Consider the following 22,252-nt stretch of genomic DNA (forward strand, 5'->3'; position numbering starts at 1 on the left):
TGGCTTGAGGCACTCCCATTCTGCAGGCTCTGGTGCAAGGAGGTGAATTGGGGGCAGGAGTTGTGTGCTATGCCCTGGCAATCTCGGTCTGGCATAGCAGCCACTTGGAAACCATCAGCAAGGAACGCAAGTTAGAGCAGTCCTGAAACTGCCCTAAGCTGAGGGTCTAGTTGGCCTCTGGATTAAGGGGTGAAGTTTAAAATTGGCAAACAACCATCTTTGACACCCCTCTTTGGTGCTGTGCCAAGCACAGATCCGTGGGACCCAAGCATCTTCCTCAATATTTCCAGTTGCTTGTTCTCTTTTGTTTCAGGCTGACCTTTTCCAGCCTGCCACGGGATTAAAAATCACACGCAGCACACACAAAAACAAGAAAATAAAACCAATTAGTTGGGGCGGAGAGGAAGGTTGATGTTCTAATTGTTGCAATATTTCCCCGTCGCTTGGGAACATGGGTAACAAATTCATCATGTGTTTATGTAGTTCGTAAACAGCTGCAAGGGGGAAAAGCAGGCTAAAGCTAATAAATGCCTTTCAGGGCTGGCAATATTTGCATTCAGTTTTGCAAGATGTTCACAGGATGTGAAAGTGGAAATAACTACTTTTTACATGCTTAATTTTGCATCAGATCAAGAGTACTTTTTTTTTTTAATTTAAAAACCTTTGCCTTCCTTTCCAGAATGAAATTTAGCCTAGGCTTCTGTAAAGTACAGTTCAATATATAAACAGGATTTTCAAAAGTGACTAGGGATTTGAGGTAACTCAGCATTGGGGCTCCCAACTTGAGACCCCTTAAAATCAGGCCCTTTGGAAGGTGTGGCAAGTTGGACATCGAAAACTTAAGTTATTCAATTGACTAGTCACTTTCAGAAATCTCGGCCTACATGCATTACAGCTACAATGTTTTCAGCAGTCCTCACCCTGATTACAAATTTTAGTTAATGTTAACAAAGCACGGAAGGCCCGAAGAGTAATTCTCCTTCCCACAAAACATCCCACTGAACTTAACGGGCCTACCTGGCCAAGTAAGGACTAATCATGGGAATAAATGGTTGTGGGATCAGACCCCAGTTTCCTATAAAGCAATTTTACATCAACATTGAGGATAAAGGACTTTTTCTCATTAAAAACGAGAGAAATCTGTTAGGGGCTAAGTATAGTTTCCCTTCCAGTTATTTTTAAATAATGAGAGCGCCTCCCTGCCTATTTTGTTGTTGTTGTTTTGGGGGGGTCGGTTTGTTTGTTTGTTTCCAGGATTGGGGCCTTTGACAGCACCAGGGTCCCAACCTGGCAGACTGGAGGAATGAAAGTACATTTGCAAGCTAGTTTCTTAAACTCAGGCAGATCCTAAAGAACAAGACTTAATACTCCCTAAGCTCTATTTTGTGGCATGACCTTGAACTATGCTACTGAAACTCTGATTAGAAAACAGGTCTGGCTAAGAACTCCAGAGAAAAGATTCCAGTGGCAAGTTGATCAAAATAAATAATAATGGTAGGTCCTGGAAGCTACTCAGGTGTTTGGAATGTTAGAATAAATCCCAGGAGATCGATTAAGGGCCTGGAGATGCAGTCACAAGTGTGTGATACATGTAAGTATCTTTATCAGAAACCCATGCAATTTATCACATTGTCATCACACACGCACCCCCCTATGTATGCAGTTGTGTACTTCACACAATTATACTTCTGGCTCAGAATCTGGCATATATAACAGGGGTCGGCAACCTTTCAGAAGTGGTGTGCCGAGTCTTCATTTATTCACTCTAATTTAAGGTTTCGTGTGCCAGTAATATATTTGAACATTTTTAGAAGGTCTCTTTCTATAAGTCTATAATATATAACTAAACTATTGTAATATAATAAATAATTAAACTATATATATGTAAAGTAAATAAGGTTTTTTTAAATGTTTAAGAAGTTTCATTTAAAATTAAATTAAAATGCAGAGCCCCCCGGACCGGTGGCCAGGACCTGGGCAGTGTGAGTGCCACTGAAAATCAGCTCGCGTGCCGCCTTCGGCACGTGTGCCATAGGTTGCCTATCCCTGATATATAAAATCAAATCTGCTCTTCATTTGAACTGGGTGGGGGGTTCCCCACTATGATGCTTTAAGCTATATTAAGAGTCTCTCTGTTTTATGATCACATATATCTGAGTATATCTTTGCTAAAAGAAATTCCAATGTGTCAATCAGTTCAACCTCAAACTGTCCATCCTCCCTACTGGAATCACACTGGAAATTTGTTGGCTGCTCTGTTTAACAGTTCTCTATGACTAACAGTTTATTGTGATGTATAATCCATTGACACTAGGAACTGCAATTCTGAGATAGGAGAAAGTTTTAAAAGCACTTTTGTAGCCCTGGCCATTTCTATCCATTGTCCCCTACAAGTCTGCAATCAATAGAGATCTTTCAATTCAGCTTGGTTGATGGACTTCTGCAGCCAAAAGTTTTTCCAGGCCTTTGGGATAGGAGGGTGTTGTCTTAAAAAACAACACTCCAGCTCACTGCTTTTTACATTCCAATCAGCCATGGTCAAATATAAACGCCAGCACTTACACATCTAAAAATCAATCTACTCCAAGTTCTGGTGCTCCGTTATGGAATCCAGCTCGTAAGCAAAGCTGTCTGATCCTGGTATGTATAGGGAGTAGTAGTTAGTCCTCCGCAGTACAGAGTCTACATAGTTAGATTGCACCCTCTCCTCCTTTTTAACACTCACAAGGAGTTAGAGGATATTCTAGATCAGTTGATACCCAGTAAAAGTGAACTACTGTTTTACTTTGTACACATCAAATTTCAAATTCAACTTCAGGATTGTTTCTGCTGTACCGTAGCTGAAGATTTATGAAACTGTGTATGTTGATAATGTAGAATAACAACAGCTTGCGGTTATTACATGGACCAAAAAATACAGGAGAATCTTAAGAGTGTTGGAAAGAAGGAAGGGCCTGATTGAAACCAAAGTTCCTTTGACAATCAGATGCCATGTGGACACACATCACCCTGGAGGATCAGAGCCTTCATGGGTACAGGTGATAGAAATGAGTCCTTTTGTATATTGTTAATGGGGCCCACTTGTTCTTTTTGATGTTGCACTTTGTACACAGACACAACCTCAGTGTTCAGAGAAGAGGTTTCTTCTTCTACTCCCTTTCGTTAAAGCTCTCTGGAGCTACCTGCTCTTTGAAAGCATCATGTAGGTAATGTTTTCGTGCTCACCTTCTTACCTCTCCTTTATGTGCTACAGAGCCTTATTAGCAAGCCCAGATCCAAAGCAACCATCCCGTCTGCTTCTTTCATCTCTGCTTGTTAAATTAGTTCCTGACCAGTTTGACTCTCTTCTTTGTTTCTACCTTCCTAGTGAGGGAGTTTTCATTTCTGTGTCAGTTGGAGGGATATACTGTGTGTTAGTCTTCATGGTTAGCCTCTATCTTTGCATCTTGGGTAGTTGATGGTTGTTCATCAATTCCACGTTACTTTATGGCTCTCTCAGAAAGGCCATTTGGGGGCAATCATTACATTCAGTGCAACATGACTGCTTCAGCCCAGACTCAGATGCAAGCCTAGAAGTTGGAAGATGTAGCTCTCCTTGCATGTGCTTCATCATACATCTTTGCAGCCAGTGGGCCCTTAGTATTTATGGGAGTGTTTAATGTAGAGCCCTGCGCGGATACAACTTTATACCCACGGATAGAAATTGGTATCCACGGAACCGCAGGGCTCTCAAGGAACCGCAGCAGTGAAAGAAGCAGAACGTGGGGCTGCCGCTCCCAGGAGCCAGCACCCCGCACCAGCAGCTCTTCCGGCGTGGCTGTACCGGTACCGGCCACAGCACTGTGCTCCGGCAGGTCTGTACCACCCCCAGCCCTTCCATGCAGCTGTCTGCATCTCCTGTCTGGGGGGTGTGCGCTGCTTGAACACAAGAGCGCACCCAGGGACAGCTGCCGGTGGTCCTGATGCCCGCCTCACGTTCTGCTCCTTTCGCCACTGTGGTTCCCGGGATAGCCCTGCAGTTCTGCAGATACTGGTTTCTATCTGCGGATATCTGCATCCACAGGCATAAATTTGTATCTGCGCAGGGCTCTAGTGTAATGGATGTTTATAGCGCTGTCTCCTAATCCAGAGAATTCAGGGAGCCATTTAGGTGTTTGCTTATTTCAATGATTTACCATAATTAGGGCCCTACCAAATTCACGACCATGAAAAATGCATCATGGACCATGAAATCTGGTTTCCCCGTGAAATCTGGCTCTTGTGGGCAGGGGGTGGCATTGCCACCCTTCTTTCTGCACTGGCTTCACAGCTGGGTGGCTGGAGAGTGGTGGCTAGTGGGAACCATGTGACTTATCCAACCAATGAACTACCTGACATATCTTGGAGAGTGAATATTGAACATTTGCAGTGATCTGTTCATCAGCAAATACATGCAAGGAAATCCTGCTCATAGCTAGCCCAGAAGGATAAATTATTCACCATGAATGTTTTACGTTACTCTCAGCTTTAATTCTGACTCAGAATGAGCTGCCCGAAGATTTGGCTATAGCAGATAGCAAAACAGTGTCTTTCCAGTTTTCCTATTAGGCTAAATTGACTTTGACTGTTACACAATGGCACCTCTGCTCTAACGTGATACTTTCTTATCAGTCCAGTCCTTTTCATAGACCTCTAAGAGCGTTTTTAAACCTCCTTCTCTGATTAGCTTTCCACAATACACAGCATTTTTGTTGCTAATAAGTGATATTATCTGGTCACGTGTCAGGTTCTGGATTGTGCAGTAATTTGCAGAGGTGCTGACCCTGTCTTCCTTTTGCTCTTTTTTGAGTACTAGTTAAATCTTTTAATTTCTTTCAGGCATTTTCAAGGCTCCACCTTCAGCCAGTGGATTATAACCTGCAGTTCTTGAGAGACTCTAGGTCGAGCCAAACTCCCATTGACTTTTAGGGAACACTGAAGAATTAAGCTCAGAGTAAAAGCTGTGTTATCCGGCACTTTACCAACCGGAAAGATCTATAAACCAGCAATTCTGATCTTCATAGAATGTCCGGTTTATAGTCCGGTTGGTGTGGGGCCGGCAGGCTCCCTACCTGGCTCTGTGTGGCTCCCCAAAAGTGGTGACATGTCCCTGCTGCTTCTAAGCGGAGGAATGGCCATGAGGAGTTTGGAGTGTGGGAGGGGGTGCAGGACACGGGCCCTCGGAGTTTGGGTGCGGGGGGGGGTGGTGCAGGGTGCTGGATCTGGGCAGTGCTTACCTCAGGCAGTTCCCTGCAAGTGGCAACACATCCCAGCTGCTCCTAGATGGAGGTGCGGGTAGACAGCTCTGTGCGCTGCCCCCACCCCACCCCACGGCCAATGGGAGCTGCGGGAGGGCGCCTGGATCAGGCACCCCCTGCCGCGTCCCAACCTCCAGTCCTGAGCCCCCATCATACCCAAACTCCCTCCCTCTTAGTTAACCAGAATTTTTTACTCACCAGCACCCCCAACTCCCTCAACATGCCGGATAACAAAGCTTTTACTCTATTTGGGGCCTTGATTCAGCAAAGCTTCCCTGTTCAGAAAAGCACTAACGCACATGATTGACGTTAAGGCCTTGGTGCTTCAGCAGAGGATGTGGAGATCTTGTTTTTGTGCCATTATTTGGGCTTCATCTATGTTGCTTACGCAATTCATTTCCTTTCCTTCCCCCTGTTTCAGCTTTTGTCCTGTGCGTGATAGTTTTGCATTTTCCAGGTTATTTTTCCTTTGTTGTTTGCTACTTTCTGTGGCTAATTAGCTTCTTATTTACACAAGTCTCCATGTGCCTCCTATGATCTCGTTAGCCTTTCTTTCTTTTGTCTGTTTCATAGCAGTTCTTGCCATTCATTCTGCATTCTTTCTCCATTTTCCTAACCGTAGATAATTTCTTCGGTGGGTATTTTGAGACAGTTGTTTCACAGGGAGGCTGTGCCAACTGGCTGTTAGTCCAGGGGACTGAGACCCAGAGGACTTTAATTTAATCTGACTTGATGTAATCTTGGGCAAGTAATTTACCCTCTTGCTAAAATAAGGCTACCACTCGCCTTAGTAAAGTACATCGATATTTCTGGATAAAAGGTGTTATGTAAGTAACGTCAGCGCTATTTTGACCCCTTTTCAAACTCCATTCGCCAGCCTCACACACCACATTACCTTCAGGGTCTCCCTCTCTGGCTAAACTTCCAATTTTTCTTATGTCAGGGTGATTACGGCCTCAGTTGTGCAGCACACTAAGCACTCGTCTGTGACACTGAGCAATCTCAATTCCCACTGTGGTCAACGGGAGTTCTGCTTGAATAAGGAGTGCTTCTTTTGACTCACTATGATTTCTCGTGTGTCCACCGTGTGAACTTCAAGAGTGGGAAAACTGTGCTATTAATGAGCAAATCATTCAGCCAATTGACCGAATTCTTGTTATTTGTTTAGGCACCGGGACTCTAACAAGTTTCAGTGCATCTAACTGGTGTCTGGGGCGGGGCACAGATCAGCATTCATGTCGCACTCCGGGCCAGGCAAGCTAATGATCCAACCAGCTGACCAAATTCGGTGATGAATCCGTGCCAGCTGAGACATGTTGCGCATACGCTAAGAAGATTTGTGTCTAAAGCTTGCAGTAGACAAAACATTACCCAGGCAAGCTGGGTCTAATCACAGTATTGTGTTCTGAATTTTGTTCAGACCTCCTAATTAACTGAAATGGGCTTTAAGTTGTGGCCATATAGCACATAACTGAAAGAGAGGAGGTGGCCACTGTGAGTCATGGCTTTATTTGATCCTGTCTCACACAGATATGTATGACTGGAATGCTAGGCTTGGGCTGCTACTGTTTAGATTTGTTTATTCCATAGTAAACTTAAAGGTCATTTCGTACTTAAAACATACGGAGATGGTCCTGAAGCAGAGTTCTGCCGCCAAAGAATCCTAAAGTTTGGCTGGGTTTGGAATCTCATGTATATCCCAATTTTACAGCTGTTCTTCATCTCTTTGCTCCAAAATCCCTGATCTGCAGAATTGAAATTTTCCCCTACAAAATTCGTCCTGATTGGGGATGATTTTTTTTTCAAAAACTCAACATGAAAGAGGAGGTTACTTATCTGTAACTGGAGGTTCTTCGAGATGTGTGGTCCCTATGTATATTTCACACACAGGGACCATCACTTGAAGAAAAATCCCATTTCCCAGATGGCTCTATTGGCTACACTGCATGTCGCCTCTAGCAATTGGATTAGATAACCTCTCAAGGTCCCTTTGAGCCCTACTTTGTTGTGGTTCCCTGGCATTCGCTTCCTTCCTGGGTTTGTCTCCCCTCTCAGAGAGTGGGCTGGAGACAGGGCTCCATCAATGCTGGCAGGACTTCTATTCAGGTTTTTGTCCTGTGACCATCGCTATGGAGGAGGAAGTCGGTTGTGCATTGATCTTCAAGATCCCATGCAATTGTGGACTACACCCTCTGTCCAGTCTACAAAGCTGCAAACCCCCACATTAGAGCAGAGGAAATTCCTTAAGGAGAACATTGCAGTTTTCTAGTGTGGGTTCCCTCCCCCCCCATTTCTTGTGGGTTTTTCCACATAAGGGGAACATCTGGACTCAAGACCCAAGCAATGAGGAATGTTTTTCAAATAAGTATTTCAGTTAAAGAAAAGCGTACAGATCCGCACTACTTTACTCCTGGGAGAATTCTGCGCCCCTGGGGGGCACAGAATTCATACCTTCCGCAGATTTCTTGGCTCCCCCGCAGAAAAATGGCCCCCTCCCTGGCAGCCCGGGCAAGTCTGTTGGGAGGAGCCGACAGCAGAGAGAGCAGATCACCCTGAGGGGAGATGCTGTTGCTGCATCCCAGGCTTGGAGGCCTAGGGCTGTGTGAAGCAGGCTCTGTCCCTGAGGCAGAGCAGAAATGTAACAACTAAGCAGGCAGGCTGCTAATGTGCCCATTGTTAGTGAATTGTTCCCATTCTTAGTCAATTAAGGCTCCTTTACCTTGCCAGAGTGATGTAAAGGAAGCTTATTATAAATGACAGTAACGGACTCCTCAACTAGGAAGGTCTATGGGCTTTCTCCCTTTTTTTCCTCTGCCAGAGAGGCACAATGGGGTTAGATTACAGCTCCGGATCTATTTTACTTATCCATTTTTTAAAAAATACAGGCCAATGATTAGCAAAACTGTATAACTTTCATGTGTGAAAGTCTGGGCCATATAAAGTGACATTCTACTTTACAGAACACCAAACACCAGAATGCAAGTAACGTAATTTAAATAATAATAATAAATTTGTTAGTCTCTAAGGTGCCACAAGTACTCCTGTTCTTTTGGCGGATACAGACTCACACGGCTGCTACTCTGAAACCTGTAATTTAAATGAAAATCCAGGATTATAACGGGATGGCAGGGTGTTTGTAACTTAACTTTCATGTGTTTAGGAAATCCTGAACAGTTATCGTGATTTTTTTTCTGTATGGTAGTTTAAATAAATTACCAAAATAAGTGAAACTGGTGTGATTATATGCCATTCTTTTGACAAATAAAATATGCAGAATTTTGGATTTTTTGGCACAGAATTCCCCCAGGAGTAACTATTTGCATAAAAGCAAACACATACAACAGAGCGATGACATTAGTTAGGGACACAGTTACCAGGGGACAACACAACAGTGCTAACACGAGTTTCCTGGTGATTGCAATCCTCTCCAATTCGGTGACTATATACTTATCACGAAATAAACTACCCAGTTTTGCTGTAACTACAGTTTGTAATTAACTCGTGTCAACACTGCGTTTCTGGATGCAACATGAGGCATGCCGACAGCGTGTCCATGCAAAGCACGTGATGAGATCCTCTCAGTTGGTCAAGTGGACAAGTGGAAAAAAAACATACTTTCTGGTTACGTTTGCCCAAGTCCCACAGTGGCAAAGCTTGCAACAGAAGTGGCCAGAGCAGTGAGATTAAATGCAGGATCTGCTGCATTTGTGCTTTTACCTGGCAATAATCTTTTCTCAAGGGGCGGTTGCGGTTGCTGCATGACTTTCTCAGCCGCTGTAGGGGGAAAAAGTGCGTGGGGTTTTGTTTCTAAACCAAAATTTCTTCCCAGTCTAAAATTTTATTTGACAATATTATAAAAGTGCAAAAATGGTTAACCCCGTGTGGTACTTACATGGCTTCAAGCATCTGCTAATGCAATCAGCTTCTGTCTCAAATCTATTGGCATTACCGCCGCACCCACCATACCAAATCTGGGTGCAGATCTTGTTTTTGTAGTCAAAGAACCACATAACCTGATACTCCTTGCACTGTGTGCCCATGTCAAAATCCAGCAAGCAAGGATCTGTCAAATCTGAATTTCAAAATGTGCAAACGTTAAATGACTCTGAAAGGGTTAAAAGCTGAAAAGGCAAAGAAAGCACCAAAAAAAAAAGAAAATAAAGCATTTAAAAAAATCATTAGTAGAACTGGGCCTGGCCTGAACTCTGCTTGTGCCAGGTCATATCTGCACATCCTCTTGCACGAACCCCACCAGACCAAACATGCCAAGCAGCTGGTGCATGCGCCTCAGATTATTATTTTTTCTTTGCATAGGTTTGCAGGAAATGTGCTATGCTTGTACGTGCCTCTACCTAGCCCGGGACATAAGCGCCAAATCAATGCAATGTAGTAGCTTAGGGGCAGACCAGAGCATGGTGGAAGTGCCAGAACCGTGTAAAACATTTCACTGCCCAAGTGAAATCAGGGACATCACTGTTTGCCAGGGTTTCGTGATAAAACAAAACCATTTTTTGGCCTAATTTCAATATTTGTCAAAACCCGATTTCTCCGGGCCGGACTGTGAGCTCCATGCTCCAATGGTGAGCAGTTATTCACAGGTGTGGTTAATGGGAACTACCTGTGCAAATAACAGCTCATCAGGGGTTCACAGTCTGGCCCTCTCTAAGCAAAACCCCCAGAAACCAGGGATACGGCGGGGGGGGGGGGGGTCACGGGGATTGCGCAGAATTGAGCGAAACGTCAGACTGGGATGTCGTTTTGCAGTAGATGTAAGATTTCATGATCCTCTCCAGTTTGCTACCAAGCAGATCTCAGCAGAAAAACGCAGCACAGGGGTAGTCCATGTCAGCTCATCCGTTTCTGAGGGGCAAGTCTTGGGCCAGGCTGTGCCGCTTTATGTAGGCTGGGTAATTCTGTACTCCAGGAGCAGCCCTACTGTTTTTAATGGAATCCTTCACTGAGTAAGGTTGCTCCTCTGTGGGCAAGGGTGGCATGAGCTGGCTCAGAGATGCCCATGTCTGAGGGCACAAGGATTCCCTGTGTGCACCAATGCAGAAGAGAGCCACAATGCAGCTGTTAATGCTCTCTGGGGACAGTGTGTGGAGGAGGGGGACATTTCTAGCACTGATGGCAATGCTGGACAGCCCAAAGGGACCAGGATGGGAATGAAGGCTGATCACCACCACCTCCAGCCAGTGGCAGCAGGAAACACACCCTGCACCTTTTCAACAGGCCTAGCAAGTATCACTTTGGGAAGCCCCCAGTCCCTGTGGCATTATGCCATATGCAGTCACGGTGTTTCCCACCCATCTCTGCTTGGACAATACAGCCCCATTGCACGCACTCTGAGGAATAACTGGGCCGTTAGTCGGAGTTGGACATTTTTCTATGGCAGGAATCATGTGGTAGTGGTGTCAGTTTAGAGATTGCTGCGGTTTTCTATCTTGGCAGAAAGCATGAAATACAGTGGGGGCTCAAGTACTATAGCAAGAAATTCCTCAGTACTCCAGTGGCTAAAACCCTATGAAGCCACTGAGATACCAAGTCAGGGAGGCTAAAGAAGCCAGCTTCCCTGGAAGGTCAGTGAGACTAATTCCCTTAAGCTCCTCAGATAACCGTGTAGGCTGGAATTTCAAAGGGAAAATTAACTTAAAACCCTGTCTCCTTAAACGGAGAGTTCCGGGAGTAAGCTGTCATTTTCAAGTGTTCCGAATCGGTGGTGTTCCTGTGAGCGAATGGTGGTTGGATTTTCTTGGATTTTCTCTGAGATCTCTAGATAGGGATTGTTTGCTTGCTGTGGCCCAGTCCTGCTCCAGTTTACATCAGTGGGAAGTCTGCTGTGGTTTTTAATGGGAGCAGGCTTGGGCTTGAAGGGTACTGCGCTCTGAAGTGTGTATTCAAAAACCTATTTGCTTTGGCATGAGTTTTGGGTTTAAAGTACATTTTTTTAAAAACTCGTTGATTTCATAAGGTCTGACGTAAATAAGTGAAGATTCAAGTATTTTACTTAGAGTCTGCAGTTCTTGCTCAGGCAAAAATCCCATTCCCTTTAATAGGAGTTTGACTGCAGGGTTTGGCCCTTACTTTGAACACGTGCCTCTTTTCCATGCCAAATAACTGACACACAAGCTTGTATGCAGGTTAAGATTGCATAACCCATTATTTCCAGTATGCTATTCTGGTTAATGTCTTAAGTGCCTGGATGGAATCCAGATAAGCTTATGCCACTTTATGAACTACTGAACTCTTTATCAAACGGCATGTTTCCTCCAGATCACTAGCTACTGGAAACCTGGGCTCCCCTGGTACCACAACACTCTAAGCAACAAATTTCCTAGTCCTCTGAGAGCCTGTATCAATTCCATAGGCACACATGATTAGCTATTGTATTGTGTATAATTTATGTATTTTGATTCCGTTTTGTTCCGTATATCAACCCTTAAGCATTCCCGCGGTACATTGTACGTCCTATGAAGTCACACATGGACACATAGATGTATAGTGCACCAGAAATCTTGTGTTGCTGTTTCGGAAGGCGTGACAAACAAAGGGTTAAACGTCTAGACAAGGGCCGGTGCTCTCAGAGTAGCTGTGCAGACCAAGCCAGCTGTGTCGTTCCAGGTGAAGGACCATGGAGGGGGTGGGGAAAGAAAATGGAGATGGTTCACACACAGACAATGGACATGGTGGAAGACAGCAAATGAAGAGAGGAATGTACTTTGAAGGAATCATTCAGTGTATTACAGCCAATCTCAGCAATGGCAGGTCGTCCAAACAAAGAAATGAAATATTTCTATTCTGGAGCCAGCAAGTTCAAAGTGCTGCGGTTGAGCAGTGTTATTGAAATGCAACGGCAGTTATACATACTGCACCCATAATAAGATTGTCCCTCCCCCATGCCAGTGTTAACTGTAGGAAAGCTAGCAAAGATTTTTCAGATGTTCCGAGGAATCCTAGTCCTTCACAGCACCCGGGGAAGTGTGTGTAAAACAGTGTGTGTAAAAAAATCACTTGAATAAACTCAATCTGGTTTAAAGACCAGGAGCCATATTTCACCCTCATGTACATCCAGGCAAACCCCATTGACCTCAGTGGGGTTGTGTGGTTTGGCCCAAGAACTTCCTAATTCCCATTAGAAATTAATGAGAATCTGGCACCCAAACCCCCTAGCCAGCTCTGAAAATCTCACCCTCCGGGTCTGCATTTTTAACTCAAATTCACAGAACCTATTTTCAAAGAAAATGGTGTTAAGGTAGCAATAAGGTCTTAACAAGACAAAAGTTACAAACCTCAGGATTACAGTTCAGACTGGGAACCAGGTCCTCAGCCGATGGAAAACAGCGCCGCCCCAATGACTGCAATGAAATTATGCTGCTTTCCATGAGTTGAGGGTCCAGAGCTCCCTCATTTGTGAATCAGGTGTTGCAGCCAGGGGGCTGAGATCAGTGCTAGCTGAGGTGTAACTGATCACACTAGGTGCAATCAGGTGTTTAACGTTCTCTTTTTTTGGGTGGGGGGGGGCGGGTAGCCTTAATATAATATCTTTATGGTCATTTTAAACAAAGTGGAGGAGCCATTATAGGTATTAATTATTACAATGGTTACATGTTAATAACAAATGTTAATAATAAACACATTGTTAATCACTGAATAGGATCTGCTTACTTGCTCATTAATGGTTTAGTACAATAAACCACTGATGCCATGGTGGAAGAAATGAAGAGGAAGGTGGGCAGGTGGTAGGACTTACAATGTGAGGGAAGCTTACTAAACCAACTCAAAAGGTCACATGACCATTCTTCATAGGATTCCTGGGAAATCTTTCACTTTTGCTCCCCAGTAGGCCACAGAATCTTGGGTAGAGCTCTGTGTTACACCCAGGAGCCAAGTGAACCAAACGTCTAATGGTTCATTCCTTCTCCAGTCTGACCCTCCAGTACAATGGTGCAGTGTGTCATAGAGCATCCTGCACCAATTACACCTTCAGGTCAGAAAGGGAGGGTGTCAGGAGAACAGTACAGAACAGCTAATGGGGTTATGCCTGGGATCGGCCTAAGAGCCGGATTGTGCCAGGCTTACTTATATGGGGACTGATCCAAAGGCCCCTGAAACTGAAGGAAAAGAATCCTATTGACTTCAATGGGCTTTGGACCAGGACCAAGGTGTCGTACCTCACTCCCTGAGCAGTCATATTGAAATCAATGTGACTTTCTTCAGAGTAAGGTCCTGCTCTGGGTCAGGCAGGCCAGCAGAATCTGGCCCTGAATGAACAGAACTTTTCCAGCTCTTTGCACCTTACCTGTCTGAGGAAATAATATCATTCATAACAGAAATAAAGGGCCAGATCCTCTGCTGGTGGAAATCATCTTAGCTTCAGTGATTTCCATGCAGTTTACACTAGGACCTGATCAAGGCCCACTGAAGTCAATTGACTTCAATGGAGCTAAAGCAAACTCTAGCAGAGGACCTAGTACAGTCACAACACAGGTAATTATGGAACCTACGTCTCCCATACTGCTAAGTGCATTGCTACTCACCTATTTCTGGCCGTTCCAAGGGCTCGGTATTCACCATCAGATTAGCAGTCGCTACTGAATGTGCCTTGGACACTGGCATACTCTCTGTAAGAGCAAAACCAAATGGAATGATCAGCCAAAGGGGGGGAAAAAATCCTAGAGCAACACATGTAGCTAAAGGAAATCCAACACCACCTCCCCTAGCAACTTGTCCAGGCCAGCCACCTGTCTTCTATTTCTTTCCTACTAGAAATCTACTGTCTGGATCAGGAATTGTGCTTGTCAAGCCTTGATCATATTGATTATGTAAGGAATGGAATAAGAGTTGGCAAACAAAATGTGCTAGTGTGGGGAGGGAGAGCTGCTGCAATGTTCAGAGCTGGGGTTTTTTACATTAATACATAAACTCTAGAAATGTGTATTGGTTGCAGCTGAGACAATGAGTAACTCATGTCAGAGTAACTGTCTTTGGGATTAATTTTTCTCCCTCCAGCAACTATGCTAACAGGATGGGCTGCTTTATTCTGTATTATAACAAAGACGCTGTTTATGCATAAGTGATTACGTTGGGCCAGATCACACCATCCCGGGGAAAAAATCCCACTGTCGGGGATTCCTGGGGAGGAAGTCTCCATAAAAATCCTTTAATGACGATTCCCCCTGACTGTTCTATTGGGGAGTTTGGAAACCCCTAGAAAGGTCCATTGGGCCTGCTCTCAAACTTCAGGATCCCCCGGGATCTGCACGGAGACCCTGCTCTGGTCCCCAGTACCCCACTACACAGTTGCTGGTAGCACAGCCCCAATGTAAGTGCACTACCAAGAACTCTCTCCTGGATACAACTGCTCCCAGGACTTTTGGAGTGGAGGGGAGATCAATCTCCACAAGGCATGCTGCCTTATGCATCTATACTCCTTCTCTCCCGCCCCCCCATAGTACAGATTCCAAACCCTCCTTCCACAAGGTTGGGAGGAAGGAAGGGGATGGTGCCCAAAAGTAGCTATCACTGATAGGTTTCTTTCTGCATAGGACGGGGTGATTCACATGTGGATTTGGGTTGAGAGGGGAGATGATCCCACCCAGTGGGCCAAATACTCAGTTGGTGTAAATCAGTGCTGCCTCATCAGTTCCAATGGAGCTATGCCAATGTACAACAGCTGAGCATGCTGTCGGTCCCTCCCCCCAGTGCAATTTGCAGTTCCCAGATGCGGGAGCAGTTATACAGCTGCTTTGATGATAACATTTGTGGTGAATGTAATCAGGGATACATAGACCTTGTCAAGCCCAAACTCTCCTGGAAAAGGCCTTTCTTCACAATGGAAGTTTCCACCAAACTGGGTTTTGCCCAAAGTATAACAGCAGTCAAGAGGACTGGTTCAATAACGATCCTCAGCTAGAAGGACACAGCCCCTCTCCATAAATTCTGCAGCAGTGCTTCTGTGGGAAGGGTTGTTTTTCAAAGTATGGGCGTATGCAGGCAGCAGCGATAGGGGGAATCCTTTTACTAGGCATCCTAGCTTCTAATTCAGTTCATGCAAATGCCTCTTCTTCGGGTTGACGTCTTTTCTGAACATTTTGGTGGGTGAACTGATTGCTCGCAAAGGTAAGCAACTGCGACAAGCGTGATCCAAAAACCACTGAAATAAATGGGATGACTCCAATGGGCCTTGGGAGAGGCTCTACCAGCACTAGAGTGAGCCAGTCATGGAGCTGGCAGGCACAGGGCAATCTTCCCCACACTGCTCTGCCAATGCACCTCAGTACTGAGCGGCAAAAAGTTTGGGCTTATCCTGAATCGCCACCGCCGACTGCGCCAAAATGTTTGGTGGTTTTCATGAGTTACCTACATGTGGATTTGAGTTTGGGTCTCCAGAGGACTAACCTGTTGCTTAATCCCCTCTGAATGGACCCATATAATATGTTATACTAGGACAGTTGGGAAGCTGAGCTATTTTGATACTGAAGGCCTGAGTCAAAGATCAGGGCCCCATTGTGCTAGGGGCTGTACACACAATAAGAAACAAATACCTCTTTGGGGAATGGCCTAATTCCATTAAAATCTTCATCAATTTAACTGAGTTGAAATGACAACTTGTATTTGCTGTTGCAAACAATTTCTGTTTGCCACTGCACTACAGACCAGGCTGCTGCACTGAGAGGTGGAATGTAAGACATATGGTTACACACTGAGCGTTATCAAGGCATGAATCATCATAATCATCACCAAATAACTCTCCATTGTTTGTGATTTTTTCCATTTAATGTTTTCAACATCTTCCCTGGAAAAAATATTTATTCCATCCCACATGCCCAGAAAGACACTTACTTGTGCTGAATGTTCCCATATAGGTTACTTTGACTTGTGATTTGTGGTACCCGGTAATTGCTACCTGGTATTTCTGCCCGCTACTAAGGCCTCCAATCACCCGTTCAGTGCTGGTTAAGTTTAGCTTCAGGACTAGAGAGTGGTCCTGTGTGGAGGTGATGGAGATGTCAAAGAAGTCGACGGTCTGGGGTTCAGGGTTCACCCAGCGTAGCTTAGCGCTGTTCTCAGTGATGTCAGTGATCTGGATTTCACTCTCCACTTTAACTGCAGTGCAACACAAACTAAAGTCAGAGGCTTCGAAGAGAAAAGCTGCAGGGAGGGTTTGGTGCATAAGGAATTCTAGTCCAATTAGCTGTTCCTGAGGAGGAGGATGGGAAGGTTAACCAAGGCTTTAATTATCACCGTATGGAACAGATTATAGAATACTACAGCCAATATTTTCAAAAGTGAGTTTCAGAGGATGGATGTGCTGCCCTTCCTGAAACTCAGGACCCTTCAAGGGGTGCCAAGTTGGGCACTCAAAAATTGAGACACCCCAAATTCCTGGTCACTTGTGAAAATCTTGGTTGAAATGCCACATATGGTATCGTACCATGGTTCTGAACTGAATTTTTAAAGATGCTCTATAGACAATGAATCATGCTCTTTAATTCACACTTGGAAACTGCTTTAGTCAGTGTTTCTCAAGTATCTCATGTTTGTTCATTACGAAAGAACTCTTGATCCTTGCCCACCCCATTGTGGGACCAGAAAAGATCAATGGATAGTGCAACCATGATGGGTTGAGTGCTCAAAAAAGGGCATGGTTTGAGGAGCCCATGGAGACTGCAAGGGATGTGCAATGAGAGGGCTTAATCTGGACTGCTGCAGTAGGGTTTGAGAGGCCTGCGCAAATGAGGGAAGAGTCAGGGCTGGTAGATCTGTGATTATGTGGCCAAAATATCCCCACAGAAATGGGGCAGGAGGACAGTACCTGCAGATACCACTGCAGCTCTGTGAAGGCTGCTTCACGCCTTAGGGTCTGCTACTGAGCTACAGTCTTGGAGGAAGATTGCCCCATGACCGCAGCAGAACAGCCCCAGCCCTTCCCTAGGGCTAGTCTACACTTAAAATGCTACAGCAGCACTGAAACAGCAGTGTTTGAGTGTAAACTATACTTATGCCAATGGGAGGAGTTCTCCTGTTCGTGTAGGTGATCCACCTCCCGGAGAGGCGGTAGCTAGGTCAGCAGAAGAACTCTTCCATCAACCTAGCACTGTCTACAAGGTGATTTAGGTCAATTTAACTACACTGCTCAGGGGTGTGGATTTTTCACACCCTTGAGTGATGTAGCTATGCTGACCTAATTTTCTAGTATAGACCAGACCCTATTCTGCTCTCTCCAGCTTACTTATAGGTACCAGGGTTAGAGCTTAAAAAAAGAAAGCACGTAGTGCCATGTGTTACTTCAACTCCTCAAAATCAGCAATTCAGTTCTAAATGGTGCAATATTTCTTCAATACTTTTCATTCACATACACATAATTTTCTTTCTAGAGACAATACTAGAGCTGGGTGGAGCTGCAAAATCCTATTTCTGAATGTTTCGTTGACTAAAAGATGCCAATTGGCTTTTCCACACTCATTGGCACCAGCAACGTTTTTTGTTCATAAGAAAGTTCACGGAAAGCGGACTCTTGGGAAACCTTGAACACAAATATTATCATGTGAAGGTCGGTGGCAGAAATGTTCATGTGAGCACTGAAACATTTCTGCTTTCCCTCTTCCTCTTTATAAAAATTTCCATCACCCAGCTATCCGATGTGACACGTGACCAAATCACGGTCCATGTAGAAAAATAGTGACTAGTCAAAGACATCTTCAAAGCAAACAATCCTCCCACAAACTGAAATATGTTTGTATGAAGTTCCTAGCAATTACAAATGGCAAACAAATCTGCAAACACCAGCGGGCCACATTATAAAGCTGGCATGGCTCCATTGACTTCTGAGTTATACACCTCTACCCCGATATAACATGAATTTGGATCTAACGCAGTAAAGCAGCGCTACGGGGGGGGCGGGGCTGCGCACTCCGGCGGATCAAAGCAAGGTCGATATAACACAGTGTCACCTATAACGCGGTAAGATTTTTTGGCTCATGAGGACAGAGTTATATCGGGGTAGAGGTGTACCAGCTGAAGCCCTAGCCCAGTGTCCACCCAAGGGTAATTTATGAACAGAAAATAGGTCTAAATCTGTCAAATTATTTGCAATGAAGAGTTTGCCTAGCTCTGGATAAAACTACGATAGACTGTTGGATACAACCGTTAGAAAACTGGCTGAAAACTCCATGAGACTGTCTCCCCTCTGCAAGCTGATGAAAAAGTTGACCCCTAATGAAAGTGTAACCATATATTTACATGGAGATATGTGTTTTCTGCAAACATTTAGTGTACATCTGCCATATGTTCTTTGTTACTTGTGTCACTGAAAAGTAAAGACTTGTGCAATCCCTTGACAAAAGCATATGGTATAGCTCTTTTAAATGACCACTGCTCATGTAAGAGGCTTTATTTTCCCATATATGGTGCCAGCATTGCTTCTGTCTGCACAGACTGTGACATTTCCATGTAGTTGACTCAGAAGTCAAATGATCCTATACAGTGGCTATGTGCTTAACCACAATGGGCCAAATTCAGCCCTGCTGTAATGCTATTAAAGACCCTCAAGGTCAAGCCAATGGCATTACACCTATGATCCAGTAGTACTGGGTTGGACTGTATAGATCATTTACTATATTTATTCTATCTAAGCCACTGAGAATCAACAATGCATTTGAATGAAGAAATATCTTTTATTTAGTATAAATTCTCTCTAGTCTCTGATTCATTCATAGCCACGCAATCCCACCAAATCTTTGTGGGAGTTTCCAGGCACAGAAGTTAGGGCAGATCTCAAAAGCATTGACTTTTTATTTCCCAGCATTTTAAAAAGTGAGCACTGAATTTTATTGCTCACACCCTGGATCACAGCCCATCTTTTAAAAAAGGGAAGACTGGGGAATATAATACATACCTGCTGGTTTGTCTGTAGCAGCTGTACTTGCACTGGGAGTTGGAGTTGTACGTGCACTGGGAGTTTTGCTTCCAGTTGTCGTTGTAGCTTTATGAGCACTGGAAGTTGTGTTTGCAGTTGTCGTTGTCGCTTTACGAGCACTGGAAGTTGTGTTTGCAGTTGTCGTTGTAGCTTTACGAGCACTGGAAGTTGTGTTTGCAGTTGTCGTTGTAGCTTTACGAGCACTGGAAGTTGTGTTTGCAGTTGTCGTTGTAGCTTTACGAGCACTGGTAGCTGTGTTTGTAGTTGTAGCTGTACGAGCACTGGTAGCTGTGTTTGCAGTTGCAGCTTTACGAGCACTGGTAGTTGCGCTTGCAGTTGTAGTTGTAGGTGCACTTGTCGTCACATTGTTTGCAACATACCTGTTTAAACAAAAACAGTTGTTACAGCTCGGTATATTTTTCTATTTAACAAAAAATGTAGCTGTACCAGGCAATCACATCTTTATTCATGTTATACTAGAATTCTGGAGGTAGAAGAACTAAGAAAAGTCCACTAAGTCCAGGGGAATCTTTCCATGGACTTCCCTGTGCTGTAGACTGTGCCTATAGAGAAATGAAAAGCTGGTGGATTTCTGCCAAACAGCTGAACGCTACGCCTAAGTACTATCGTGGCCGGCACATTACAAGTTCTGTTGGTAAGTAGGCCATTAATTAGATAGCACCGTAAGTATCCTATAGTACAGGGGTGGGGAAACTATGGTCTGCGGGCCACATCTGGCCCTCAGCTCCTACCAGGGAGTGGGGTCGAGGGTTTGCCGGCATGACCCCCCCCCTCCGGCTCCTAGGTAGTACACAGAGGCATGGCCAGGCGGCTCTGTGTGCTGCCCTGTCTGCAGGCACCTCCCCCGCAGCTCCCATTGGTCATGGTTCCCAGCCAATGGGAGCTGCAGGGGTGGCGCCTGCAGACAGGGAAGCGTGCAGAGCCGCCTGGCCACGACTCGGAGCCAGAGTGGGAAGATGCTTCCGGGAGCTGCTTGCAGTAAGCACTGCTCAGAGCCTGCACCCCTGAGCCCCCCGCCACCCCGTGACCCAGTCCTCTGCTACAGCCCTGATCCCCTTCCCGCCCACCAAACCCCTCAGTCCCAGCCCAGAACCCCCTCTTGTACCCCAAGCCCCGCATCCCCAGCCCCACCCCAGAGCCTATACCCCCAGCCAGAACCCTCACCCCCCCTGTGCCCCAACAGCCTGCCCCATCCCTGATCCCCCTCCCGCCTTCCGAATCCCTCGGTCCCAACCTGGAGCCCCCTCCTGCACCCCAAACCCCTCATCCCCAGTGCCCCCCCATGCCCCAACCCGGAGCCCCCTCCCGCACCCTGAACTCCTCATTTCTGGCCCCACCCCAGAGCCCTCACCCCCTCTTGTGCCCCTACCCCCAATTTTGTGAGTATTCATGGCCTGCCATACAATTTCTATACCCCAATGTGGCCCTCAGGCCAAAAAGTTTGCCCACCCCTGCTATAATATAAGCTTTTTAAAATAAATTCATTTTTCTCATTTTCAAACATACCTGTTCTGGTTTTTATATCCTGTCTATCACCATACAAGCTGAATCATCTTGCCACACATAGATTCATAACAATGTAGGGCTGGAAGGGACCTCGAGCGATTATCTACTCCATCCCCACCCCTCATGGTGAGGCAGGACCAAGTATACCTAGACCATGCTTTATGGCATGACTGTGGTATGAGAGAGGGCAATCACCCTTACCATACACAACATCCCATGATAGCACAATCATTTTAGTGGTGATTTACAATGATGCCAGTGAAGTAAGAGAGAGAGGCACAATTAACCGATGAATAGTGAGGTATATTAGGCTCAATCTTGCTTGCTCTGTACCTGGAATTCTCATTGATGTTACTGGGATTTTGATGAAGAGAGAACATGGAGGATGAGTCCGTTGACATGACTTGTAAATTTAACACAAAATCTGCTTACGAAAATCCAGGACCAAGATTTTCCAAAGATGCTAATCATAGCGAGTGTCTTACTTTTGGGGTGTCCAACTTCAGTGAGACCCCCTAAAGCAGTGTTAACCAAAGTGTGTAGCATGCCCCTTAAGGGAGCGCAAAGCATTAGCTGGAGCAGGAGATGTATAAATTGAGAGGGGTCAGCTTTTAACAACACATGGCCAGGTCGAACGGGAGTGTGACTGCTTTCATTTCCCTGAAGCAGGGGATCAGCTTTCAGAAGTTTGGGAGACACTATCTAAGAAGGGCCTGATGTTTAGACATAGGGTGACCACACAGCAAGTGTGAAAATCGGGACCGGGGTGGAGGGTAATAGAAGCCTATATAAGAAAAAGACCCAAAAATCAGGACTGTCCCTATAAAATCAGGACATCTGGTCACCCTGTTTAGACAGTGCTGAGCAACTGGTCTCTGTAAAGGAGATTTCTTTGGGGTGGGTCAAGTTGAGCACCCAAAACCACCAATCACTTTTGGAAACCTTGGTCCAAATGAGGAATCAAAATTATCTAAAGACATAGATGTGCTACTCCTTTTGCTACAGCACTAAGGACAACAGACTGCCTGAACACTTAGATGCCCTGTGGGAAGATCCAGGGTTCAGTTTAATTCAGTATTACAAGGAATATGGAGACAGTGCTTGTCCCTCAGAGATTTGGCTTCCAAAGCCCATTCTGTTGCAGAAAAACTACTACTTACATTCGTTTTTGGCCCAATTTACCAGAGCTCTTTGCTAACTGATCATCTTGGAACCAATCACATTGTTTCCGTATGTCTGGAGACAAGTAATAAGAGTTTTCACCTAGAGAGAGAAACAGCTCAATGTGAAATGTTGTTTTTTAATAATGGTAATACTTAAAAAAAAAAGGATTCATCCACTCAGCATAACAATTATTTCATGTTAATTTACCCACATTGATCTCACTTTGGCCGCAAAAGACAGCGGCCCTGTTTTAGGTTGGAATGTTGTGTTAACAACTATATTATAATATCTCTGGCACCAGCTCCATTTGATCACTACAAAAAATTAAGCTGTTGCTTAAAATGGTATAGTTATTATTTCAAGACAG

General features: G+C 45.0%; 1 protein-coding gene across 1 annotated transcript in view; it reads right to left on the minus strand.

Annotated features, from left to right (window-relative positions):
* Positions 1-22,252, minus strand: part of COL6A3 (collagen type VI alpha 3 chain) — a 110,829-nt gene that overhangs the window by 6,210 nt on the left and 82,367 nt on the right. Inside the window, 6 exon segments of the mRNA XM_008175628.4 lie at positions 8,994-9,050; positions 9,169-9,348; positions 13,814-13,897; positions 16,119-16,382; positions 19,174-19,574; positions 21,882-21,984. Coding sequence (XP_008173850.2) covers positions 8,994-9,050; positions 9,169-9,348; positions 13,814-13,897; positions 16,119-16,382; positions 19,174-19,574; positions 21,882-21,984 — 1,089 coding nt within the window.

Source organism: Chrysemys picta, chromosome 11 (genome assembly GCF_011386835.1).
Source record: "Chrysemys picta bellii isolate R12L10 chromosome 11, ASM1138683v2, whole genome shotgun sequence".
Taxonomy (NCBI): Eukaryota; Metazoa; Chordata; order Testudines; family Emydidae; genus Chrysemys; species Chrysemys picta.